This window comes from Musa acuminata, chromosome BXJ3-8 (assembly GCF_036884655.1).
Source record: "Musa acuminata AAA Group cultivar baxijiao chromosome BXJ3-8, Cavendish_Baxijiao_AAA, whole genome shotgun sequence".
In the NCBI taxonomy this organism is placed as follows: Eukaryota; Viridiplantae; Streptophyta; class Magnoliopsida; order Zingiberales; family Musaceae; genus Musa; species Musa acuminata.
Window position 1 is genome coordinate 43,149,658 of NC_088356.1, and position 20,179 is coordinate 43,169,836.

The 20,179-nt window shown below is 42.5% G+C and overlaps 4 protein-coding genes across 7 annotated transcripts in view; 2 read left to right on the forward strand and 2 right to left on the reverse strand.

Moving 5' to 3' along the window:
• Positions 1-1,337: 1,337 nt before the first annotated feature.
• LOC135646099 (formin-like protein 16) lies at positions 1,338-5,249 on the reverse strand. The gene is made up of 2 exons (XM_065165250.1): positions 3,933-5,249; positions 1,338-2,905 (listed from the first exon to the last, which is right to left on the reverse strand). Exons 1-2 carry the CDS (start codon positions 5,135-5,137, stop codon positions 1,543-1,545), a joined length of 2,568 nt encoding a protein of 855 aa, XP_065021322.1. The 5' UTR covers positions 5,138-5,249; the 3' UTR covers positions 1,338-1,542.
• Positions 5,250-8,182: 2,933 nt separating this feature from the next.
• On the forward strand, positions 8,183-12,334 carry LOC135644716 (chromatin remodeling protein EBS-like). The gene is made up of 5 exons (XM_065162575.1): positions 8,183-8,490; positions 8,588-8,930; positions 9,014-9,082; positions 10,361-10,499; positions 12,070-12,334. Exons 1-5 carry the CDS (start codon positions 8,409-8,411, stop codon positions 12,094-12,096), a joined length of 660 nt encoding a protein of 219 aa, XP_065018647.1. The 5' UTR covers positions 8,183-8,408; the 3' UTR covers positions 12,097-12,334.
• Positions 12,335-12,600: 266 nt separating this feature from the next.
• LOC103995285 (serine/threonine-protein kinase RIPK) lies at positions 12,601-15,023 on the reverse strand. Its single transcript, XM_009415840.3, has 5 exons — positions 14,580-15,023; positions 14,355-14,490; positions 13,780-13,916; positions 13,557-13,680; positions 12,601-13,469 (listed from the first exon to the last, which is right to left on the reverse strand). Exons 1-5 carry the CDS (start codon positions 14,943-14,945, stop codon positions 12,898-12,900), a joined length of 1,335 nt encoding a protein of 444 aa, XP_009414115.2. The 5' UTR covers positions 14,946-15,023; the 3' UTR covers positions 12,601-12,897.
• Positions 15,024-18,496: 3,473 nt separating this feature from the next.
• The window catches only part of LOC103995284 (isoleucine--tRNA ligase, chloroplastic/mitochondrial), a 29,889-nt gene continuing 28,206 nt past the window's right edge, over positions 18,497-20,179 (forward strand). For 2 of the 4 annotated variants that reach the window (XM_065163925.1, XM_065163926.1), the window contains exons 1-4: positions 18,497-18,678; positions 18,762-18,924; positions 19,170-19,321; positions 19,433-19,534. In XM_065163925.1, the coding sequence (XP_065019997.1) occupies positions 18,658-18,678; positions 18,762-18,924; positions 19,170-19,321; positions 19,433-19,534 (438 nt within the window). In that variant the 5' untranslated portion in view covers positions 18,497-18,657. The remainder of the gene's footprint in view (positions 18,679-18,761; positions 18,925-19,169; positions 19,322-19,432; positions 19,535-20,179) is intronic. The other 2 variants (XM_009415838.3, XM_018830331.2) reach the window with 1 other exon arrangement.

Below are 20,179 nucleotides of genomic sequence, written 5' to 3' on the forward strand. Positions count from 1 at the left end.
GATAATATATTGATATTTGTGGATATCAAATCGAATAGGAATGTGACTGGTATAATGTGGACACAAGGTTATAAGTCGCATAAAAAATTAATTTAAAAGTGGAGCATATTTTTCAATTGGCAAAGGAGTTAACGTTTAGATTAAATATTAGAGTGGGAGCGCTAACTTTATGGCACTTCCATAAATGAATGAAGTTTCTACCATTTTTAGGATGAAGTTTCTACCATAAATGAAAGTAATATCCATGTTGTTCTTAATTTTTTTTTTTTTTTTTTTTATGGACAGTTATTCTTCATTTTATAGTCTTATAACAAGGAAGACATATATATAATCAGTCATATAAATAATAAGCGAGTTGAGGTAAAAAAAAAATTCATCCTGTAATAATACAAATACAACTGGAGTTCGAAGACCTCATCATCATAGGGCAAGTGTCCATCAGAATATATTGATTTGTCAATAAATCATTTGTCAACGTTTATTCCACAACGATGCAAGGTGGAATGATAGCTCAAACTCAACTAAGGAGTCATAGATCTAATTAACCATCCACTTCAGTTATCATTATTTTTAGAGCGGGAGAATCTCATGACATCTTAGATAAGCTATTGGATGATGGATTATCCAAGAGCTAAGCTTTACTCATAGGTTCTGGAATGCCCTACAACAAGCTAATGGTGACCACATCAAAAAGTTCATTTTATTGATATAAGATGTGATGGGAAATAGCGAATTACTATAAGTAAGATATTAAGATGATCTTAGGAGGAATAGAAGCTTATGAACATCATAGTATGGGTTATAATACTGTAGTGGTAAGTTATAATACTGTAGTGGTAAGTCTTCAAGTGTAACCAAATTTATGCTCTCGAGGGAAAAACATAATTCTGACCATAAATGAAGCATAGTTGATGCGAAAGGTGTCGGCAAAGCTATTAATTAAATGGGCATTCCGTGAGGGTGAAACCTACTCAGATTCAACAACAACACTTTTGTTGGCACACCAAAAGTCCAATGTTGAAGAACGAGTGAAATCAAGAAACCAACTCAGAGCAAGTACGACATTTTAATCTCGTTTTACTGTATATAATTTTATTTTAATCTTCTTTTTTTTTTTCTTTTTTTCTTACGAAAGGACGATATCGAGGGACAACAAATGATGTCAAATATCATCGATCGAATGACATAAGTATGAAATAAGAGATCGTGGGATTATAAATAATTTCCCAAGAATAAAATTAATAATATTAGAATTATAAATACTATTTTTATTATTTTAAATAATTATCAATAGTAAAGAGATTGTTAATAGAAAAAAAAATTTATGAATAGTAAGCTTCAAAAATAAAGATGAATACATATCATCAAACTAATATTTTTCTACACTTTGGAATTGTGAATCGAAAACAACGTTGACACTAATTACAGAATTTAATTAATTTAACCCAAAAAAAGAAAAATCAATCAACAATGTTAATCAATCATTCTCGACACGAATCTTAGCACACAAGCAGCCACTCTGCTGCTGCCTCCTCTTCCCCGTCACGACGGCCCGTCATCGTCGTCGCTGCTCGAGTCCGACTTGGAATTTTCCGACATGAAGTTTGGCGGCAAGTATGGAAATCTCGCCATCGGTTTCCTGCCGCTCTCCGAACCCTGATCGGCCGCCACCGACACCGCTTTCGAACCCGCCTTGGACGCCGACCCTGCGTCCGCCGGCCTCCTCCTCTGCAGGTTTCTGGCAATGTCCACGCAGGCCTTATCCACCATGTTCAAGAAGTCCCTCACGATCACGAACAGCTGAAGCGGGTGGCTCCCTTTGTCCTTGGAAGCTCCGGGCTGGTAGTACTCCGTGGTGCTCTTCACCAGCTCCAGAACCCGGGCCTGCTCTCCCCTCACCGCCTTCAGCTCCTCCTCCGCCCCGCCCATGAACGCTCGCATCTCAATCACGAATCCGTCGCCGCTGCATGTGTCCACGAATCTCCTGATCTCCGCCAGGCGCGCCCCGAGTGACGCGCACGTCCCGGCAAGCACGTCGTAGTCTATGCCGGCTGCTTTCTTCGCGTTGGCGAACTCGTCGCTGATCCCGCCCACGATCGGTAGTCCCAGCTTTATGTACTCCTTCTCCCTTTCTTCTCTCGCGGCACGGCTCATCGTCCGGTCGAGCGTCGGACCGCTGATGCCGGACTGGCGCAGGCTGTGGTTGCGGTTGACCACCAGCCGCTTGCCCTCCGACCGGATGACCTCCTCCACCACGAAGTGGAGCAGCGTCGTGCTGCCGTCAGTGCTCTTCACGTCGGACAGCTTGCAGAGCGCCGAGAGGTTAAAGGCCTGCGCGTTGCCCCTGGCCGTGCCGGCGTTCATGAGGTTGCCGGCCTTGAGGACCGCTTCCAGTAGCTTCAAGAACAGGCCACGGCTCTTGAGCTCCTTGCACGCCAGTTCCAGCGTTTGAAGAGACTGCTTCAGGTGAGCCACCTCGTGCTCGTAATTGGTCCGGAAGAGCATGGCTTCGAGGCGCAGAAAGGGCGAGGAGACGGCACGCAGGATGTGGAAGAGGAAGGACTCAGCGTCGGCGAGCTTCGCAGGGTTGCCGGTGTAGTCTCGAATCAAGGCTTCCTCATCCTTGGTGGGTGCGATCTTGGTGAGCCGTTCGAGGACGTCGGCGGGAAGGCCACGACCCTCGACGAGGGCGTCGAGGATGTCCTGACGGCTCAGGGCCAGGGAGCGGAGGACGATAGCGATGTTCTGCGACTTGCGTGAGTCGAGCAGGGAGATCTGCGTGGGGGTGACGGGGCCGCCATTGGTGGATGAGGCGGCGCCTTTGCCCTTGTCTTTGGCCGCGTTCGAGGATTTCTTGTTGGTAGCCATCGTGCCAAAGAGAGCTTCCATGATGTCTTCATCGAACCTGCCGAGCCAAACAGAAGAGTCATAAGAACGAGACGACTCCATCATACGAACATGAATCAGATTTTTACTACAAGATTAGCAATCAAAAGGCATCATAACTAAGCCGGTAAGATCTGTGAATCGAATTTATCAGTGCATTAGGTCTGCCAACATCAACTGGCATCAGACATGCAGATGACATGCTCGAGATAATGTCTGTGAACTTGTATTTTCCTGCAATGCATGTCAACCTTCTTAATTCATTTCAAGTCAAGAGTCATAGCAACTCCATACTTTGTTATGTGAGAGTGTAATATGAGAGTGCAGTAATTAACATTTCAGAAGAAGAAAACCATTTCATATGAAAAATAGATTAATAGAAAGCTATAAGATGAAGAAGCAGTCAAAGAGGCCATCAGATGGTGTTCATACTCGGTTACCAGGTCAAAGTTTGCTCGAGGTGGATTATGATCTGTACTCCACTAATTAATTTCAAGAGGCTGTTGGTGCAGAATAGGTTTATCCATCTCTACCAGTCATACATAAAAATAGGACTACCGCAGCATGCGTTTGGCCCCCATGACGGCATCTCAAAGCATATAAATAGAGGATTTGATCAATTCACGAACTTGAAAGTTTCAAATCTTAAGAAATTAATTGACTCGGGAAAACAAATATATTTGCCTTTGCATCAGTTTGGATTTGTTCTACTCTTGCAAATTGAAGGTTAAAAAAGGATGTTAGTATTGCTACTCTAAGAAGGTTTTAATTGTGATCTCACATGATGGATCTTACTAAAAAGCTTTGGCAATTGTGATCAGATCAATCCATGATAGTGGTCGTCGGTTAAATCTAATTGTCCTTAAAGTTTAGTGCCTGCAACTTGTTCGCCAAAATGCCACCTCCAAGTTGAAGGTTTGAGAGCTCTCTCCGTAAAGAGGAGAAATTGGGTGGCTTATTCCACATTGAAATTGCATGCGCTACGCTCGGTTAAACCGATTCCCTAGAATTCACAGAGAGGAAAGAAATGTGGAAGTGGAGCTTACTTGAATGAGCCGTCGGTGATCTTATCCCAGACCATTGAATGCTGGGGGTTAATTGGGTTCATCTTGTCCCAGTGCAATGGCTTCAGCTTTTTCGGCCCGCCTTCCGCTCCGATGGCCGCCGATGATTGTCCCGGTACGGGCGGTGGCCTCGAAGATGGACCGCTGGATGGACGGCTGCCGCCAGGTGGTGGAGGCGGTGGAGGTGCGGATTGCGGAGCCAATGTGTTTGACTTCGTCCCCTGTGGAGGAACCGCATTCGATTTTCTCACTGGTGGCAGAGGAGGAGGAGGTGGTCGAGGTGCTGCGCTCGACTTCATTGCTGGTGGCGGTGGAGGCGGAGGCGGAGGTGGGCCTGGTGGCGCCGAGTTACTGGCCTGCGGTGGCGAGTGCGATGGCGGCGGTGGCGGATGTTGGGGTGATGACGACGATGTCAATCTACCAGGTGGCGGAGGCAACGATTGCTGTTCAGAGGCAGCAACATGCTTCGAACTCCTCCGCATGGGCGCAGCAGCCGCGGAGAACGGTGACGCCGAGCTCTGCTCCGAAGCAAATGACTGCGACGAGGAACGGATGGAACCAGCGGGAAGCAATGGCTTCTCTTGAATCTTCCGGTCGTTTCTCGGGGGCGAATGATCAGCGACTCCTCCTTCTTTCTCCTCGATGAGGCCGGACGGATCCAATACGTGGTGACAGTGTTGGCACCTCTTCTGGTTGAACTCTCGCCAGTAGATGGCGTCCAATCCATTCTCATCAACAATAAGACTTCTTGTAGGCTGGAGCTTTGGTTTGGACTGGAGGCGCTCGTTGAGGGTGCTATTTCCGCCATTGCCAACTTCCACCTTTCGTTGCCTGACCGATAAGAACAGGAAAGTCACGAAAAGGAGGCCGCAGAGGCCGAAGCTACTGGCCGCAGTGATGGCAACCGCCTTCTTCACGTTACTGTTGCTCGTCTTCAACACAGTCGGCGGAGGCGCTGGTGGAAGCGATGGCGGGGCCGCCGGCGGAGGAGGTATACTCTGGAAGGCCGGGGAAGGAAGGGATGGGAAAAAGGTCTGGATGTTCTTGGGGGCTGAAGGTGGGGGATTGGTATCTAGAAGCCGCCGCCTCGGAGGAGAAGTCGATGCCGATGCCGATGCCGATGCGAGACACAAGATCAAAGAAGAAAGGAGAAAAGGAAGGAGAGGGAGGCACCGTTTAGAGGCCATGAACAGGCTGGAGATGACTTTGGAGGAAACCGTGGAAGAGAAGAACGAAGAAGAGGAGATTGTTGTTGTGGGGGGGGGGGGGGTGCTGTGGAAAGAAGTTGGGTGGGGAGTCGCCGTTCACGGACACGGTTTCATCGGCCGACGGCTTCATTCGTACACGGGAAGGCAGAAGAGGTCATAGCTCGCAGCCGCTGGGTGGAAACTTCCATTTCCTACCAACCACAATTCTTCAGTGGGGGAAAACGCCAACACGGATTACTAGAGGTTCGTTTGGTGGCGGGTCGTGGCACGTAGCGTGAAGGGTTACGAAACGGGGTGGGGATTCCTTGATGACTCCGTCGACAAGACACGAGGAATTGATGACATATGCAGATGCAGGCTTGACATAATCAATGAATTTTGATAAAAAAAGTCGTACTTCTAAAAAGTCAACTTTCTTCTGCTTCATAGCTCGCTGATTTCTTCAGACTCCCACCAGAATTAAATGCATAAGAAAAGAGATAGAGCATTAGAAACCCGTTTTCTGATCATTTTGTTAAATAGAAAATTAAAAATTACTAAATCTATTTTATTTTTATAAGCTCAATCTAATAATATAAGCATTGATTATCTCGGAGCATAATATCTATCTCCAGACCTCAATTTATATTACTGTCTCTATTAAAATAATTAAATTATATTTTAATTACTTTTCTGATCCTGGATGGTATTGAACAGATGCACGCTTTAGATTTGGTTAGTAGCACTATATGCTTCATTTTTTTTTTGTTTTCAATCTTAGTTGAATGCATCTCACTTTAACGTTTGGGTGAACGCAAGGAGCCATGAGTATTTTTTTATCATAAATATCTTTTTTGTCATATGTGTGTATGTCTTATGCAAATGGCATGATTTGATTGTATTGAGTGCAAAATAATTTTATCTAAATAATAATAGCAATGGTCGGAAACATTTAACAAAGTTAGCATATTACTGTGTTAGATATCAATAATATCGTGGACTTCACTGAAATTATCTATGTCCTACAATATTTTTACGATAATATCATAAACTTAGTTGAAATTATCTAAGTTATGAGGTATTCTTATGCTAATGTCACCGACTTAGTTAAGATTATTTAAATCTTAATATACTCTTAACGTTATCCATCCGATCAATCTAGTTATAACTTTACGAAGAGAGCAAATTGATTAGTTCAAAAGCGAGTAGTAAATAAATCATAATGTTTTACAAAAAAGAGAAACTTTATAAACAATTTAGCAAACATACTGAAAGTGCAAAAGAGAAAGGATAAAAAGAAAAAAAATAAGAACTTTAGAAGATAAATGGTTATTCAAACCTATAAAATCCAATCAATGCCCGATGCACGTAGTTGTTTATGGACTTACGATTGTTTATTTATCTTCTAAAGTCCTTATTTTATTTTTTTCTTTTTTTTCACATTGAATATTTATTAAATTGCTTGTAAAACTATCCTCTTTGTGAGACATCAAGATTTGTTCATCACTTATTTTTAAATTAATCAATTTATTATTTTACAAGTCATTCGGGACCCGAGCGTAATTGTAACTAAATTAATACTTTACGGATGGAAGATGTCCTTACAATTTAGGCAATCTCAATTAAGTATATGGCATTGGCATAAGGGTGCTTGAATTTTAATTAATTCTATGATATTATCATAATGATATTTTATAAGATAATTTCAACTAAATTGATGATATTATGATATATGTCCCCAGTAAGACAATAAAAGAATAATAAAAAAAATATTTGAGGCGAAGAAAAGTAATGTATTTAGTAAGATGATCAGATCTGACTCCATATGAAGAAAAGTGAGAGTTGTGTAATTATTAAAAAAATGGTAAGAAGAATAAGGTGAAGAAAAAAAAAGAGACAATTGAGGAAAAAAAGAAAAGAAAAAAAAATGAAGAAACAATAAAAATTAAATAAGGAAATTTTATGAAAAAGCACATAAATTTACATTATTATTATTATTATTTTGTTATGATTCAGTAGTCATTAGCCTTCTCGCCAACAAAGAGGAAACTTGATGGTCACAAGGAAATCGAAGGTTCCACGCAACTGCAGCAAACAAGTCATCACTGTAAGAAGCAACCGCCAATGGCCCCGCCATCGCCTTCCCAACATCCCCGCCGCTAGCAAGAAGGTTGTCTCCATCACTGCAGCCAGCAGCTTGGTCCTCTACGGCCTTCTTTTCTTTGCTTTCCTATTCTTCTCGGTCAGGCAGCAAAGGTTAAGAGTCACCCTGCATTCGACCTGCGAATTCTCGTCGTTAACGAGCATGAATTGGATGTCATCTACTGTTTCGGAGCGGAGCTCCGTGACACCGTTCTCCGCGGCCGCTGCCATGGGAGGTGGAAGCATGTTGCTGCTTCTGAACAGCTATTAATGTCTTTGCCGCTGTCGTTGGTATCATGGTCACGGCCGCCACAGCCGCCTCCACGGGCCAGTACATCAGGGCCACCAGGACCGCCTCCGTATCCACCCCAACGACCTCCTCTGCCACCAGTGATGAAGAGGCACCTCCTCCACCGGGGACAAAGTAAGGGATAGCAACACCAACACGGCCTCGTTCACCTCCGCAGTCTTTGGAGACCGTCAGCAGCAAGTTCACGCCAGCGACACACCCCTATTGGTGGCAAACGGTGGCCCATCTTCGAGGCCACCGCTTGCATTAAGACATTCATCGGTGCCCCATGGCGGGTGATGGGCAGGCCAAAAAAGCTGACGACAATGAACACGCAGCGTTCGAATGAATGATGTTTAAGATGAAAGGTCAAAACTTAGATTTTGTGGGTAAATCGATGTAATCATCTCCACAAATCCTTTGCAGACCACAAAGCTCGGACCACGTCACTCGAAAGGACACGTACGAAATCATGATCGAAGGAAATGCTGGTGCATGATTGATGTCATCCAGCAGAGCAAACCCACTCATAGCTCCTAATAACTACGCTGTAGGCCCCGTAGTCCGTGAAGCGCAACGCGAGGCCGTTATTTAACCCAACCAAAAACAAAAAGTGAAAACAATTACATCGCTCGACGAGCCGTCTCCTGTACATCCCACTCTTGTCGACGCCCAACCGCTCTCTAGGGTTTCTATTTCCCGTCTATTCCATCGCGTTTCCTCCACCTCTCCAATCTCAGCACGACCAACGGAGAAGGAGATCCGAACGATCCGTCTCTTCCAGCGTAATCCACGGAGAGACGAAAGGGGATAGTGGTTTGATTTGGTATCCTCTGTCGGATGCAGCTGATGGCCAAGACCAAGCCCGGGAAGAAGGACCTTGATTCCTACTCCATCAAGGGTACCAACAAGGTCGTCAAAGGTATTAGAGTTTTATGCGGATGATATCATTCTTGGATCTGTTTCTCGATTTTTGGCTGCTAATGTTTTATGCTTGCTGGGGGGTGGGGGGGTTGTAGTGGGGGACTGCGTGCTGATGCGGCCGGCGGAGTCAGAGAAGCCACCGTACGTGGCACGGGTGGAGAAAATCGAGGCAGACCACCGCAACAATGTGCGCGTCCGCGTCCGGTGGTACTACCGCCCCGAGGAGTCCATTGGTGGCCGCCGGCAGTTCCATGGTGCCAAGGAGCTCTTTCTCTCCGACCACTATGACGTGCAGAGCGCACACACCATCGAGGGCAAGTGCACGGTCCACTCCTTCAAGAACTACACCAAGCTGGAGAATGTTGGTGCCGAGGACTACTTTTGTCGCTTTGAGTACAAGGCGGCCACTGGGGGCTTCACTCCTGACCGTGTCGCGGTGTATTTCTCTTTAATTCCTTTGACTTTTCTTTAGCTTTCTCGTAATTGTCTGCCCATTTGTCAACTGGCATTTTGTGTCTCAGGTACTGCAAGTGTGAAATGCCTTACAACCCTGACGATCTCATGGTCCAGTGTGAGGGATGCAAGGATTGGCAAGTGACCTAAGCTATTCTTTCATGCTCTGCTCCTCTTTGTTGTTACTCTGATCACTACAAGCCTTTGGCTACTTTTAGTCTAGTCATGACCAGTTGCTGCTGAATGATTATCGTGCTTTTGCTAATCTTTTTCCTTAAAGCTATGGTTGGCTCTTCCATATTTCTCCCTGAATATCTTCTGATTTAAATACGATATATCATTATTATTTTTAGCTTCATTAGTTAGTCATTCATCTTCTGGAATACACTGTAATATTTTTAATGGAGTGAAGACATGATCTTTTAATAGAGATGGCCAAGCTAAGATTCTTTTTTCTAACTCATCTTTTATTTATTTTCGTGTGTTTGATGCTGCAAACTTGGAGACTGTCATGTTGCTGGTTTAGCTGCCACTTTCTCTCTTTGCTGCATTTTTGAGTGGATTAGGCCTTTAGCTAAGTATTCACATATTGCATGTAAAGAAAGCTTGTGTAGCTTCATTGACAATTACCAATAATCAATGAAGAGGATAACACTTATTTCGTGTTATCTTAGTGGTTCTTTACTTCTTGGTCCATTATGTGTTGGTAGTAGCACAAGCCATTTTCTTGTTAAAAGCCTTTGTATGATAGTTATCAAAGTTATATTGAGACATAAGCTCATGGGTGCTTAGACACTGAGCTTCAGTTGATTAAAGGTTGAACTTGAAAGCAAATTTGAAAGCCTTTACCAAAGCATTCGTAAGGCTTGCAACTTGCTAGTCTAAAAATACCGAAGTTCGTAAAAGTTGGTAACCACTCTATTGGGACGAAGTTGGTCATCTAGGCTGTCAAGACTCCCAACAAGAATCTTCTATAAGATTTTCCTCACTCCCTAAGATTAAGTTTATAAATAAGCATGTCCACTGATTCTAATTGTAGGGCTTTTCTTTACAGTGACCACCAGTGATATGTTGCCATTATGTTAATGCATTTTTAGCCAATCATAATTCCCCATCAAAGTTGCTGGAGTTTCCACAAATAATGTTTCTCATCATCACAGCACCTCTTCGTGAACTACAAACCACTCAATGTATTTGTACCAGAAGTTTGTTTTATAACATCTGCAGCCTGCAAGTAATACAATGCATATATGTTATGATGTTGCATGTGATCATCGTTGGTTCCTAGTATGAGCCGAGATTATTTGTTGTTTTTTGCTTTGTTTTGTTAAACCTTTGGTTTATATTGTGTTATATTTCCTTTGGTAATATTTTTTTTCGTTTGGTTGAGGTAATAAACATGAATTTATGGACAGGTTCCATCCATCTTGCATGGGCATGACAATTGAACAAGCAAAAAAGTTGGATCACTTTCTATGCTCTGATTGTGTCTCTGAAAATGATGCCAAAAGATCTATGAATGGGTTTCCAACTTCACCAGTTTCTGAAGCCAAGGTAATATGATAATCACGTATTTGCCCTTAGTTCTTGATTGATGTAAGTATGCTTGTTTATAATAGTAAATAATACAAAAAGTTTCAAATTGGTTTTCTTTTTTTTTAATTTGATTGTTATCCAAACTCTTCTTATTGATTTTGAAGTGGTTTAGAAGTCTGGCATCCAACTAACATGTGCTTACGGTACATATGCATTAGCCTTATACTGTGTTAAGTTCTAACTTCGAAAAATATTATATCCCTGATAGTAATGTTACAATATATGCAGTAAGAAAATTTTCTAAGCACCTTCCAATCGGTGTCACTATAATCTTCACAAAGTTTGGTTTCAATGCAAGGTTTGGTTACCTCAAAACAGTACATTGGAGTTTCTTTCCACAAGACAGTTATCATGATAATCTTTGTTTCTGATGTACACATAACTTATAGGCATCTTATTAATTTTCTTGGTTTTGTATATGACATCATGTGCTATGTTATTGAATTTTAGTGCATTGCTCACTGGTGGAAGTATAAAGGGGATTAAAGATCCAATTCACATACTAATATACTCTTGCTATGCAAAGAGTCACCTGATATTGATCATGAGAGAACCTCACGCCATGTTTTATCTACTTACCAATTTATATTTAGCATGCCTGGGAAACTATATGTATGTTAGACATAGGTATAAGGGAAAATTAGAACAGGATCTTGTTCCTTATATTTTTCTGTTTTAGTTGACACACACACACACACACTATATATATATATATATATATATATATACTTGTAAAGTTTTATGATATGTTAATTGAAATCTATGCCTAGAAGCAGATTCCACACAGAATGCTGCATGATATTTGATATTTATTCTTAATTCTGACTGTTCTCATGTTCTGCAACCATAATGTAACCTTTAAAAGCACTTAAAAACCAAAATACTTGCATTCTGGACTAGGGAAGATATCCTAGTGGAGGGAAACTCTTGTTGTGGGATTCTGTCAATGTACATACTTGGATCTCAGGTAACACTAAACAGATTCTGAAACATACCAATGTGCCAAAATTTATAGATTAAATCAAAATTTCAAGTTTGTTGGTTCAGAAACTATGTTGAGCTCACTGAGGTGAATTTTGTCTTCAGGACTATCCTGCACTAGTAGATGTATGCTAATTGAAATGGTTTCTTTTGTGGAGCATGTGCAATGGTCTTGTGCATAACAGTCATAGTGGGGGCTGCTTTTGAACATATTAAATCATCATTCTTGTATCCATGTGAAAAAGGAGCTTTTTTTCATTTGTAAATAAATTGTAGGGCGGTGGAAATAGGAACTTAATTGTGCATCTTACCACTTAGGTGTTTGCTTCCAGTCAATTTAACCCTCTAAAGAACAGCTTGCCAGTTTAGGCAGTAGCAGCTGGGTTCCTATTTCAAATAGTAAAAAGCTGACATATACTTTTTGGGAGTGTTAATTCAGTTGTCTTGAGTAGCAGAACTTTTAAAAGAGATTGCTATCAATTACCAGATATTTTTCGTTCGTTCATGGTCATTTTATTCGTCAGATCCTTCATTTTTCTTATTGCAGGCTGAACCCAAGCGGCGGAAGAGGTAGATTTGGCCTCTGAGGATATATGCGTTTTATAAGAGATAACCCGTCTTGTTGGTAAGATGAAATTGTACAGAGCAGAGAACAGACTGCTTGAAGAGAAAACCATTGTCATGTTTATGAACTTATGAATGTTTATAGTACTGCTCTTCTCACCCTTTTAATTATGTTCTACTTGTAATAAAGCAGCAAATGAAAAGAAAAATAAGTGTGCCGATATATGGCAAATTTAACTGACTATAAACCATTTACCATACTTTTGAAAGTGAAGTATTATCTAACTTGATAAGGACTTTGACCTTTGATAGCAAAGTCTAAAGGATCAAATCGCATTCAATAAGAAAGTGAAGTGTGGTGTTTTTATTGCTGTTGTACCCAATTAAAGGACAAATGGATAAGGATAATCTTCAATTTTTTATCATTATCATTCCATCTAGAGGCTTAACATAATTAATGCTTGACATGTGACATTAAAAACAGATAAAAGATTTTGCAAGCCTCAGAAACTACTACAAAATCTAATGTCCATCTTTCTTTTTTTTTAACTTCACTCAATTTTTATTGCACAATATATTTCCAAAATGATACAACCACAACAAACCGGAAGGATCAGCTACTTTTCACGCTGGTGGCCCCTTTCGCTAATTAGTCTTCTCATCCGTAGTGTGTAGCCAATGTACATGGCATCTTCTATGTCAAAACTTCCTTCAAATCTGACATTATCCGAAGAAATGATGCAACTAAACAAAATGTCGTATCCGATTGTAATCTATGTACAGTATGAAGCAATCTAACGTCTGTTGTTGTTTATGCTCCCCGTTCCTGATTCTGTCTCACTGTTCTCCGGACGTGGGAGTTCCGATACAAGTTGTTGCCATCCCTGTGCAGGGTGATCTCAGAATGAATGACCGAGTTCGGGAACCTTTGTTTGTGTCTTTCATCCCGATTGTGATGGTTCTTCTCTTCCGTCTCCATTTCCATCTTCTTCTCCTCCATCTCCTGCAACTTCTCCTTCTTCTCACTGACTCTCTCCGTTGGCGCAACGTACACGAAGGGACCAACGGGCACGTCATTCAAGCTCAGGAGTGGCTCCAAGCTCTCGACGACGCTCCGCATGTCAGGCCTCGACTTTGGAGTCTGGCTCAGGCATTTGTGAGCGATCGCGGCTGCCCTCTGAGCACCCTTGGTGGAATAGAGTCCGTCAAGGCTGGGATCCATGACGCGGCTTAGCTTGTCGGCGTTGTTCAGGTAAGGTCGCGCCCAGTCGACGAGGTTCTTTTGCCTGTTGGGGCGGTTCTTATCGACGCATCGTCTCCCTGTCAGCAGCTCCAGCAACACGACTCCGAAGCTGTAGACGTCGCTTTTGGCTGTAAGGTGGCCTGTGCAGGGGATCGATGGACTGTTACTCAACTATCAGCCACAGTAATCTTCTACCTCGAAACCACGAATCAGATACGAGTTCTCACCGGTCAATACGTACTCCGGTGCCGCATAGCCATGCGTGCCCATCACACGCGTGGTGACATGCGTGTTGTCTCCTTGAGGTCCGTCCTTGGCAAGCCCGAAGTCCGAAAGCTTCGCCGTGTAATCCTGTGATACCAAGTCATCGTCGTGGGATGAGGTAAGTTTGCATTGACGCGGGCAAAAAGACTTTTTTGTTTTAACTCGTTCAAAGTCAAAGAAATTTACCGATTCGAGCAGTATGTTGGATGCTTTGAAATCGCGGTAGATCACCGGCTTCTCAGCCTCGTGAAGAAAGGCGAGCCCCTTGGCGGCGCCCACTGCGATCTTCAACCTCGTTGACCACGGCAATGAGGCAAGAAGGCCTGTGCAACGTAAAGGAGATAAAGCTTAAACCTTCATACGATTTACACCTAAACTGTGTGTACATGTTGGATGAACAGAATGACAAAGTTGGCGACCAGATGAGAATGGAATGTAGTTTGATGTGATAGTCCAACCTTGCTTGAAAACAATGTGTTTTGGCTTTCCTTAGTTTTACGTTTATGTAGTGGTTGTGAGCTGTCCACTTTGTCTTTGACATCCATAAACACAAAAAAGCAAAAAAAAGGTTGATTTGACCTCACTCTCTCTGATCGATTCATATGATTGACCCAAAAGGAAAGTGGAACGATTCAATTCATAAGAAAGTTATGAAGGATCTCAATAATTCATCTTCTTAACCAAAAAACAAAGATAAAAAGATTGATGTTTGAGATCTAAAGAGGAAATTCCATGGATCATACAAATCAAATTATACTTACTCTTGAAAATATGGCTTTCCAAGCTTCCTCCAGGCATAAACTCGTAGACGAGCATCCTGTGTTCATCTTCACAGCAGTATCCAACGAGTTTAACGAGGTTGGGGTGCCGCAGTTGCCCGAGGAAGATGACCTCCGCCTGGAATCACACACGCAGAGCAAGGGGATCAGGAAACAGAGGAATCCAATCCAAGCTTCATTAACAAGGGTGATCGTGTTAGTACTCACCAGCCACTCTCTGTGGCCCTGCGATCCATCCAAGTCCAGGGACTTCACCGCCACATACTGCGCCTTGAGCCCCGGCCGCAGCTTCTCATCAATGTATCCCTTGTAGACAGGGCCAAATCCACCCGATCCAACGAAGTTCGTCATGGAGAAGTTCCTGGTGACAGCTTTCAGCTCCGCAATTGTGAACGCAAGCAGGTTGGATCCTGCCAGAGTCAACGACAGGTCCTCCGGGGAGAACGGTGCGCGGAAGGAGTCGCTTATGCCGGAATTCGAGCTGCTTCGGAGCTCCCTGCGCCTCGCTGAAGAGCTCTTCACACTCTTCCCCCAGCAGCTCATCAAGAAAGATATCCATGGACTCTTGGCCATCTTGGAGAAGGCTCGCAGCTGAGGAGAACCAAGAGGTAGAATCACAGGGAGGAGGAGGACGAGGAGGAGGAGAGGACATGGAAGCACGACTCAGCAATCTGATCTCATTCATATAGTGCTGCTGGTTTCCTGGAAATGACTCAAGTGTCCCTTGACTTGGACCAATGACACAGCAAATCTGTGGGAGATCCAAACCCAGGGAACGGTTGTGGTTTGAGGGGCATTCCCCACTTTTCTCTACCGAGACACGAGATAAGTATCATGTAAGCCTCTCCAGAAGCTGACACAGCACCTGCGAGGAACCTTCATTCGATTTCCTTTGATTTCGGGAAGTTAGTGGCCCATCATAAACAAAGCTTTGGTGGCTTATTCTCGAGCATCCTCTTGCTAAGTCAGATCCTTTCGGTTGGTCCTCCTTTTCCATCAAAATGGTTGTCTTGGCAGCTGGTTCTCATCAACACACATGATTGGTAGTATATGTGTTTGAGCTCCCAACGATCTGCTTCGAACACAGACCACACAGCAAGTTTACTTCCATTTTTGTACCCCTACAGAGAAGCATTGCAGGATGCACGTCGGTAAGTTCTGCCGTTTGGTGGATACCCATATCGACTGGTTTCTCTTAAAGAATGAAAGTAGTGTCTGCTTAAGGCCAATTGTTTGCCGGAGTACGTCATCTAATTCTCTCTAGAGTGATCATTTATAATGGCCATTGTCAGACAGAAATAAGAGAGAGAGAGAGAGAGAGAGAGAAATCAGATGACTTGCAGAAGATTCAAGTCTCTTCATTTATTGATTAATGAACGAAGGTCTACTTTCTTTCTTGCAGGAGATGAAAGCCCTGACCTTGTCATGATTCCAGAAGCATCACTGTGTTTTCTTCCTTTGTGTTGCACCTTTGTGTTGTGGTTGATGACGATGAATTAGTAGGGAATATTTTTGACTAGTATTCCATAATAAAGTCTTATTTATGCAAGTAGGATAGTTTGGATCGTCACCTCAGCCTCGAGGACTTATTCACGCTTATTCACACTAAGGAAATATCATTCTTAAATGCCACATCTAAATTGATCGAAAATATGAGATGCATGAATATAATATATTACATGATGTGAGTTGGTGGTGGTGTGTCTCTTCTGCAACATTCTTTGAATGATCTTCTCGATCAAACGGATGAGATTGTCTTCGAGAAACATGTGGCGCACAGCATCACAACTCCGACACTCGTTTCGTGGGTACGTAACGAGTCCATTGTGCTCATCTGTCTCGTAAAAGTTGGATCGTCCCGAAGGAACGCAAACACAGCGACGTCAAATGTTTGATGATTCACTGTGAATCGACAGCATCAAATTGGGAATAGGTGGGCTGTCCTTTCAGCAACGTTAGTTGAGGCTTCTTTCTCTTAATTATTTCTTGAGATCGTCGGAAAAGGATGCGTGCATTAAAATACAATCATGCATTGGTTTAGGTTCAGGTCACCTTTCTATGCAAACACAAAGAAAGAGAATGTTGATTGCAAAGTTCAACCAAACATATTGTGGTTTGATTTTTCTTTTCAAAAATAAAATTATTTACTCGTAAGTTTGAGTGCAAAACATCTCATCTTATCCTAAAAGCTTACATAAATCAATATCAAAATCTTACTTTTTGAAAGACATTATTACAAAATATCTCTATTATCGTCTCCTATTCATAATAATTGAGAATAAGTCATCCTCTTTATTTTTTTAGAGATAGACATTTTAAATCGTAATACAATAAATTCAATAATATGGGTTTGAAATGAACCTAAATCAACATCATAATATTGTAGTAGATAAATGGAGACAAGTCAAGACAACAAATATATAATATTTTGATACATCTTATACATCTCTAATAATAATTTTATAATAGTCTTTGATAACTATTAGATAATTGATTCGAATTTATGTAATATCATTTCGATATAAATGAATCCAATCCATTTTTCGTACCAATCCATCACACAAATAATATAATCTAAATTACGATTTACAAATCAAGCTCTTATCTCGTACGACATGAGGAACAAAGTTGTCAGCTTGTGGGTTGGTCACGAATATACTCAAAATCAAATCAAATCAAAGTTTCTACGGTCCGATTCTGCCACCCAACCGGTGCCCAATCACCGCCACCACAGTCCAAAGAACTTCCGGTGCCGATAGCAACTCCACTGACGTGAACACGCTGAATAGGAGGAGAACACGAGAATCGACGCGTCGTTGCATGAGTCGTAAGGACGAGAACGGCGTTTTGCACGACGCAGCACGGCGTCGTCAACAACGGAGAACAGTCGCATTCTTATCCCTTCTTCCCCTTCCGAGAAAACTCTCCAAGCCTCGTGTGAGCGCAGAGCCCATTCAGATCAAACCGACCGCGTGATCTCATTCGACTCCCTGTCGCCTTTGCTCTGCGTGGATTCCACACTCCTCCACGCCCACCCCACCCACCTCTCGTCGAGTAAGTCGGACCTCACCTACTCTCTCTACTGCTTGCAGAACGATCCGTGGATCGAAATGGATGTGAATCGGCGATATTCGGGTTGACTGACCGCCTAGTTGGCATGTTTCTTTAAAACCTCCGTTGACTATCTCCATCAATCCAGAAGGAAGCTTTGTGGTTAGTTCAGATAACAAAGAACAACAACGAGAGATGACTTTAGCAGCATAGCTGGTCAAAACTGCTGCTCGAATCAGCCTCAAATTGTTTGCTGATGCATCAAATAGTTTAGAGATTTCGGTAGAAGATTTGTTCCCGGGGAAGGATACGATAAAAGCCTCCACTGCTTTTGACTTCTCACACCTGCTTGGGTCTGAAGAAAAGTCAGCGGCCCCTTGTCGCAGGAACCCAAAAAAGTCTGCTGTTCATGTTGGAAACACCACGATCTTTCCCAGACTTGCGTGGCTTTCCGCGTGTCGAACGTTCAGGACGTGTACACAACGAAGGAAGAGATTGAAGTAGAAAGTGGATGAGTCCTAAATTATGATTGGTGTGCTCTTCATCTTAATCTTTAGGATATTTATGTGGATAAGTCCCCTCTTTACCGGCAAACAACCCTTTGGTGCTCCCTTCTTATGACTTAGCCGATCCATCTTTGATGTATAGTATATTGTTTGCATTAGTTGGATGAACACTTATATTATGCATAAAAAGGAATCCTTAAGTAGGGATTAAACATAAATGATTGTAGTAATTATGACTCTTTTCCAATCGATTAATTTATTAGAGTTATATCAAGAAAATACAAAATGACAAATAATTTAAAGAAATTTAGAATCAAATTATTTCAGAAAATGCTGTGATCATAAGATTTTGTTTTATATATTTCTGAATTTGCATTATTTGGATCAAAATCTTCAATGGGCTAAATATAGCTGATTCAAACTTAATCTTACAGTAAGGTTTGTCAAACGGGTCGGGTTTGTCTCACTCGCAAATTGGATCCGATCCATTTAAGAGGGTTCACGAATCATGTCCTCAAACGCTTCACCCGACATGAGGCGGAAAGTCCATATGATCCTCGCGATGTTCCTGCGGGACATATGAACCAAACCCTCCGGTTCTCCTCTTCCTCCTTATCCCCCCTCCCACTCGCCTCCCTCCGCCGTATAAACGGCGGTTGGCTCTTGTATCCATGACTCCTCGCTAACCTCTCCACCGCTCCTCCGCCGCCGCAGCTAGTCTCCTCACCATGCGGGCCTCCTCCTCCCTCGTACTCGCCTCCTCCCCCTCTCTGAGCTTTTCTGTTTCTGTAGTTGAATCCAATCGTGTAATCCGTCGAGTTGTTGTATGCAGGTTTCGCCTCCCAGGATTGGGCTTCACTGTCGAAATTCTCCTCTTCTTCGGCCTGTTCTGTTCGTGCGACCTTTCTGCACCGAACTCGCCGAAGGTTGTCTTGGCTCCGGCTCGAAACGGAGAGCTCGCGGACCCGTGATGGCAGCGAAGAAGGCTTCCGAGGGTAATTTACTTTTTCTTTCGAGGTTGCCTTGCTCGAAATCTTTTACGTGTTGCAAAAAAATGCGATCTTGATTGGACTTGGCTTTTTACACATTTTAAAAAGAAATATTACTTGTGAGATATTGGATATTCTACTTTCGTCGTTGTGGTAATATTGTGTCAGCCAACTGCTTGAAAGATGTGAATTTTAACTGGATATATTGCTTTCTTATGTATAATTTTGTCATGAATGCTGGTTTTGGAAAGGTGCGAAGCAAGAGGGGAAGTATAAGCACACAGTGGATTTGCCCAAGACAACTTTTGGCCTGAGGGCAAATGCAGTGGTAAGAGAACCTGAGATCCAGAAGCTGTGGGAGGACAATCAGGTATTTAAGCGAGTGGCGGACAGGAATACTGGGGTAAGTTATGTTGGATTAACTCTTTTGCATTGTTGCTCTTTTTTTTTTTATTGTGGTTTTGGGAAATGATCTAAAATCAAACCAAGTTGTTGATGCATGGCTGCCTGACAGGGGAGTTTCGTTCTTCATGATGGCCCACCTTATGCAAACGGAAGTCTACACATGGGCCATGCTTTAAATAAGATTCTGAAGGATATTATCAACCGTTACAAGGTAATTTTGTCAGCCTCAGTTTCTTGTGATTTGTGGCTTTCCATTTGTGAGTTGTTATAAGGTTCTAGCATATTATTGTGTTTTCAAATATAATCTGTCACAAATAATATGATAAAGGCTGCACGTTCGGCACTTTATCCTAAGGAGCTTGTTTAATTAAGTTGGATAATCTGAATTTGTAAAAGAATCAGGAGACCAGAACCTAACTAAAAACTATTATCATGGATAATTAGGTTAAAGCAATTTACTTGCTGTTCCCAAACATGCGAAACCAAGTATAGATAGTTTGGTTACAGGTGGTTTTGTTGGTACCTTAATAAGTCACATTCAAGCTTGCAAAAAATGCATTTGCAAATGCAACACAGCCCCAATCGACAAGTGATGAAAATATAAATGCATTTGAAAATGCTGTGGGCATGTTTAGTTGTCTGCAGCTGGGACTGTAAATGCCCAATTACGCACAATGACTGGAAGACAATTGTTTGGGTGATTGTAAATGGATGTTGCATAAAAAAACCAGTTACAAATGCTTGCATTTGCTTTTGTCATTTCGACCTGCAATTGGAACTTGCAAAACCAACTATAAATAGTTTGGCCGCAGGTGGTTTTGTTGGTAGCTTGATATAAGTTGGGTTCCATCCTGCT

What these genes read in the sequence shown, in the direction of transcription:
- LOC135644716 (XM_065162575.1), top strand. Translation starts at nt 8,409, where the DNA reads ATGCAGCTGATGGCCAAGACCAAGCCCGGGAAGAAGGACCTTGATTCC. An exon ending in TGTGAGGGATGCAAGGATTG is followed by an intron (nt 9,083 to 10,360) that starts GCAAGTGACCTA and finishes ATTTATGGACAG; the next exon opens with GTTCCATCCATCTTGCATGG. An exon ending in CACCAGTTTCTGAAGCCAAG is followed by an intron (nt 10,500 to 12,069) that starts GTAATATGATAA and finishes TTCTTATTGCAG; the next exon opens with GCTGAACCCAAGCGGCGGAA.
- LOC103995285 (XM_009415840.3), bottom strand. Translation starts at nt 14,945, where the DNA reads ATGGCCAAGAGTCCATGGATATCTTTCTTGATGAGCTGCTGGGGGAAG. An exon ending in GGAAAGCCATATTTTCAAGA is followed by an intron (nt 13,917 to 14,354) that starts GTAAGTATAATT and finishes TACGTTGCACAG; the next exon opens with GCCTTCTTGCCTCATTGCCG. An exon ending in ACCGGAGTACGTATTGACCG is followed by an intron (nt 13,470 to 13,556) that starts GTGAGAACTCGT and finishes TCCCCTGCACAG; the next exon opens with GCCACCTTACAGCCAAAAGC.
- LOC135646099 (XM_065165250.1), bottom strand. Translation starts at nt 5,137, where the DNA reads ATGGCCTCTAAACGGTGCCTCCCTCTCCTTCCTTTTCTCCTTTCTTCT. An exon ending in ATCACCGACGGCTCATTCAA is followed by an intron (nt 2,906 to 3,932) that starts GTAAGCTCCACT and finishes TTGGCTCGGCAG; the next exon opens with GTTCGATGAAGACATCATGG.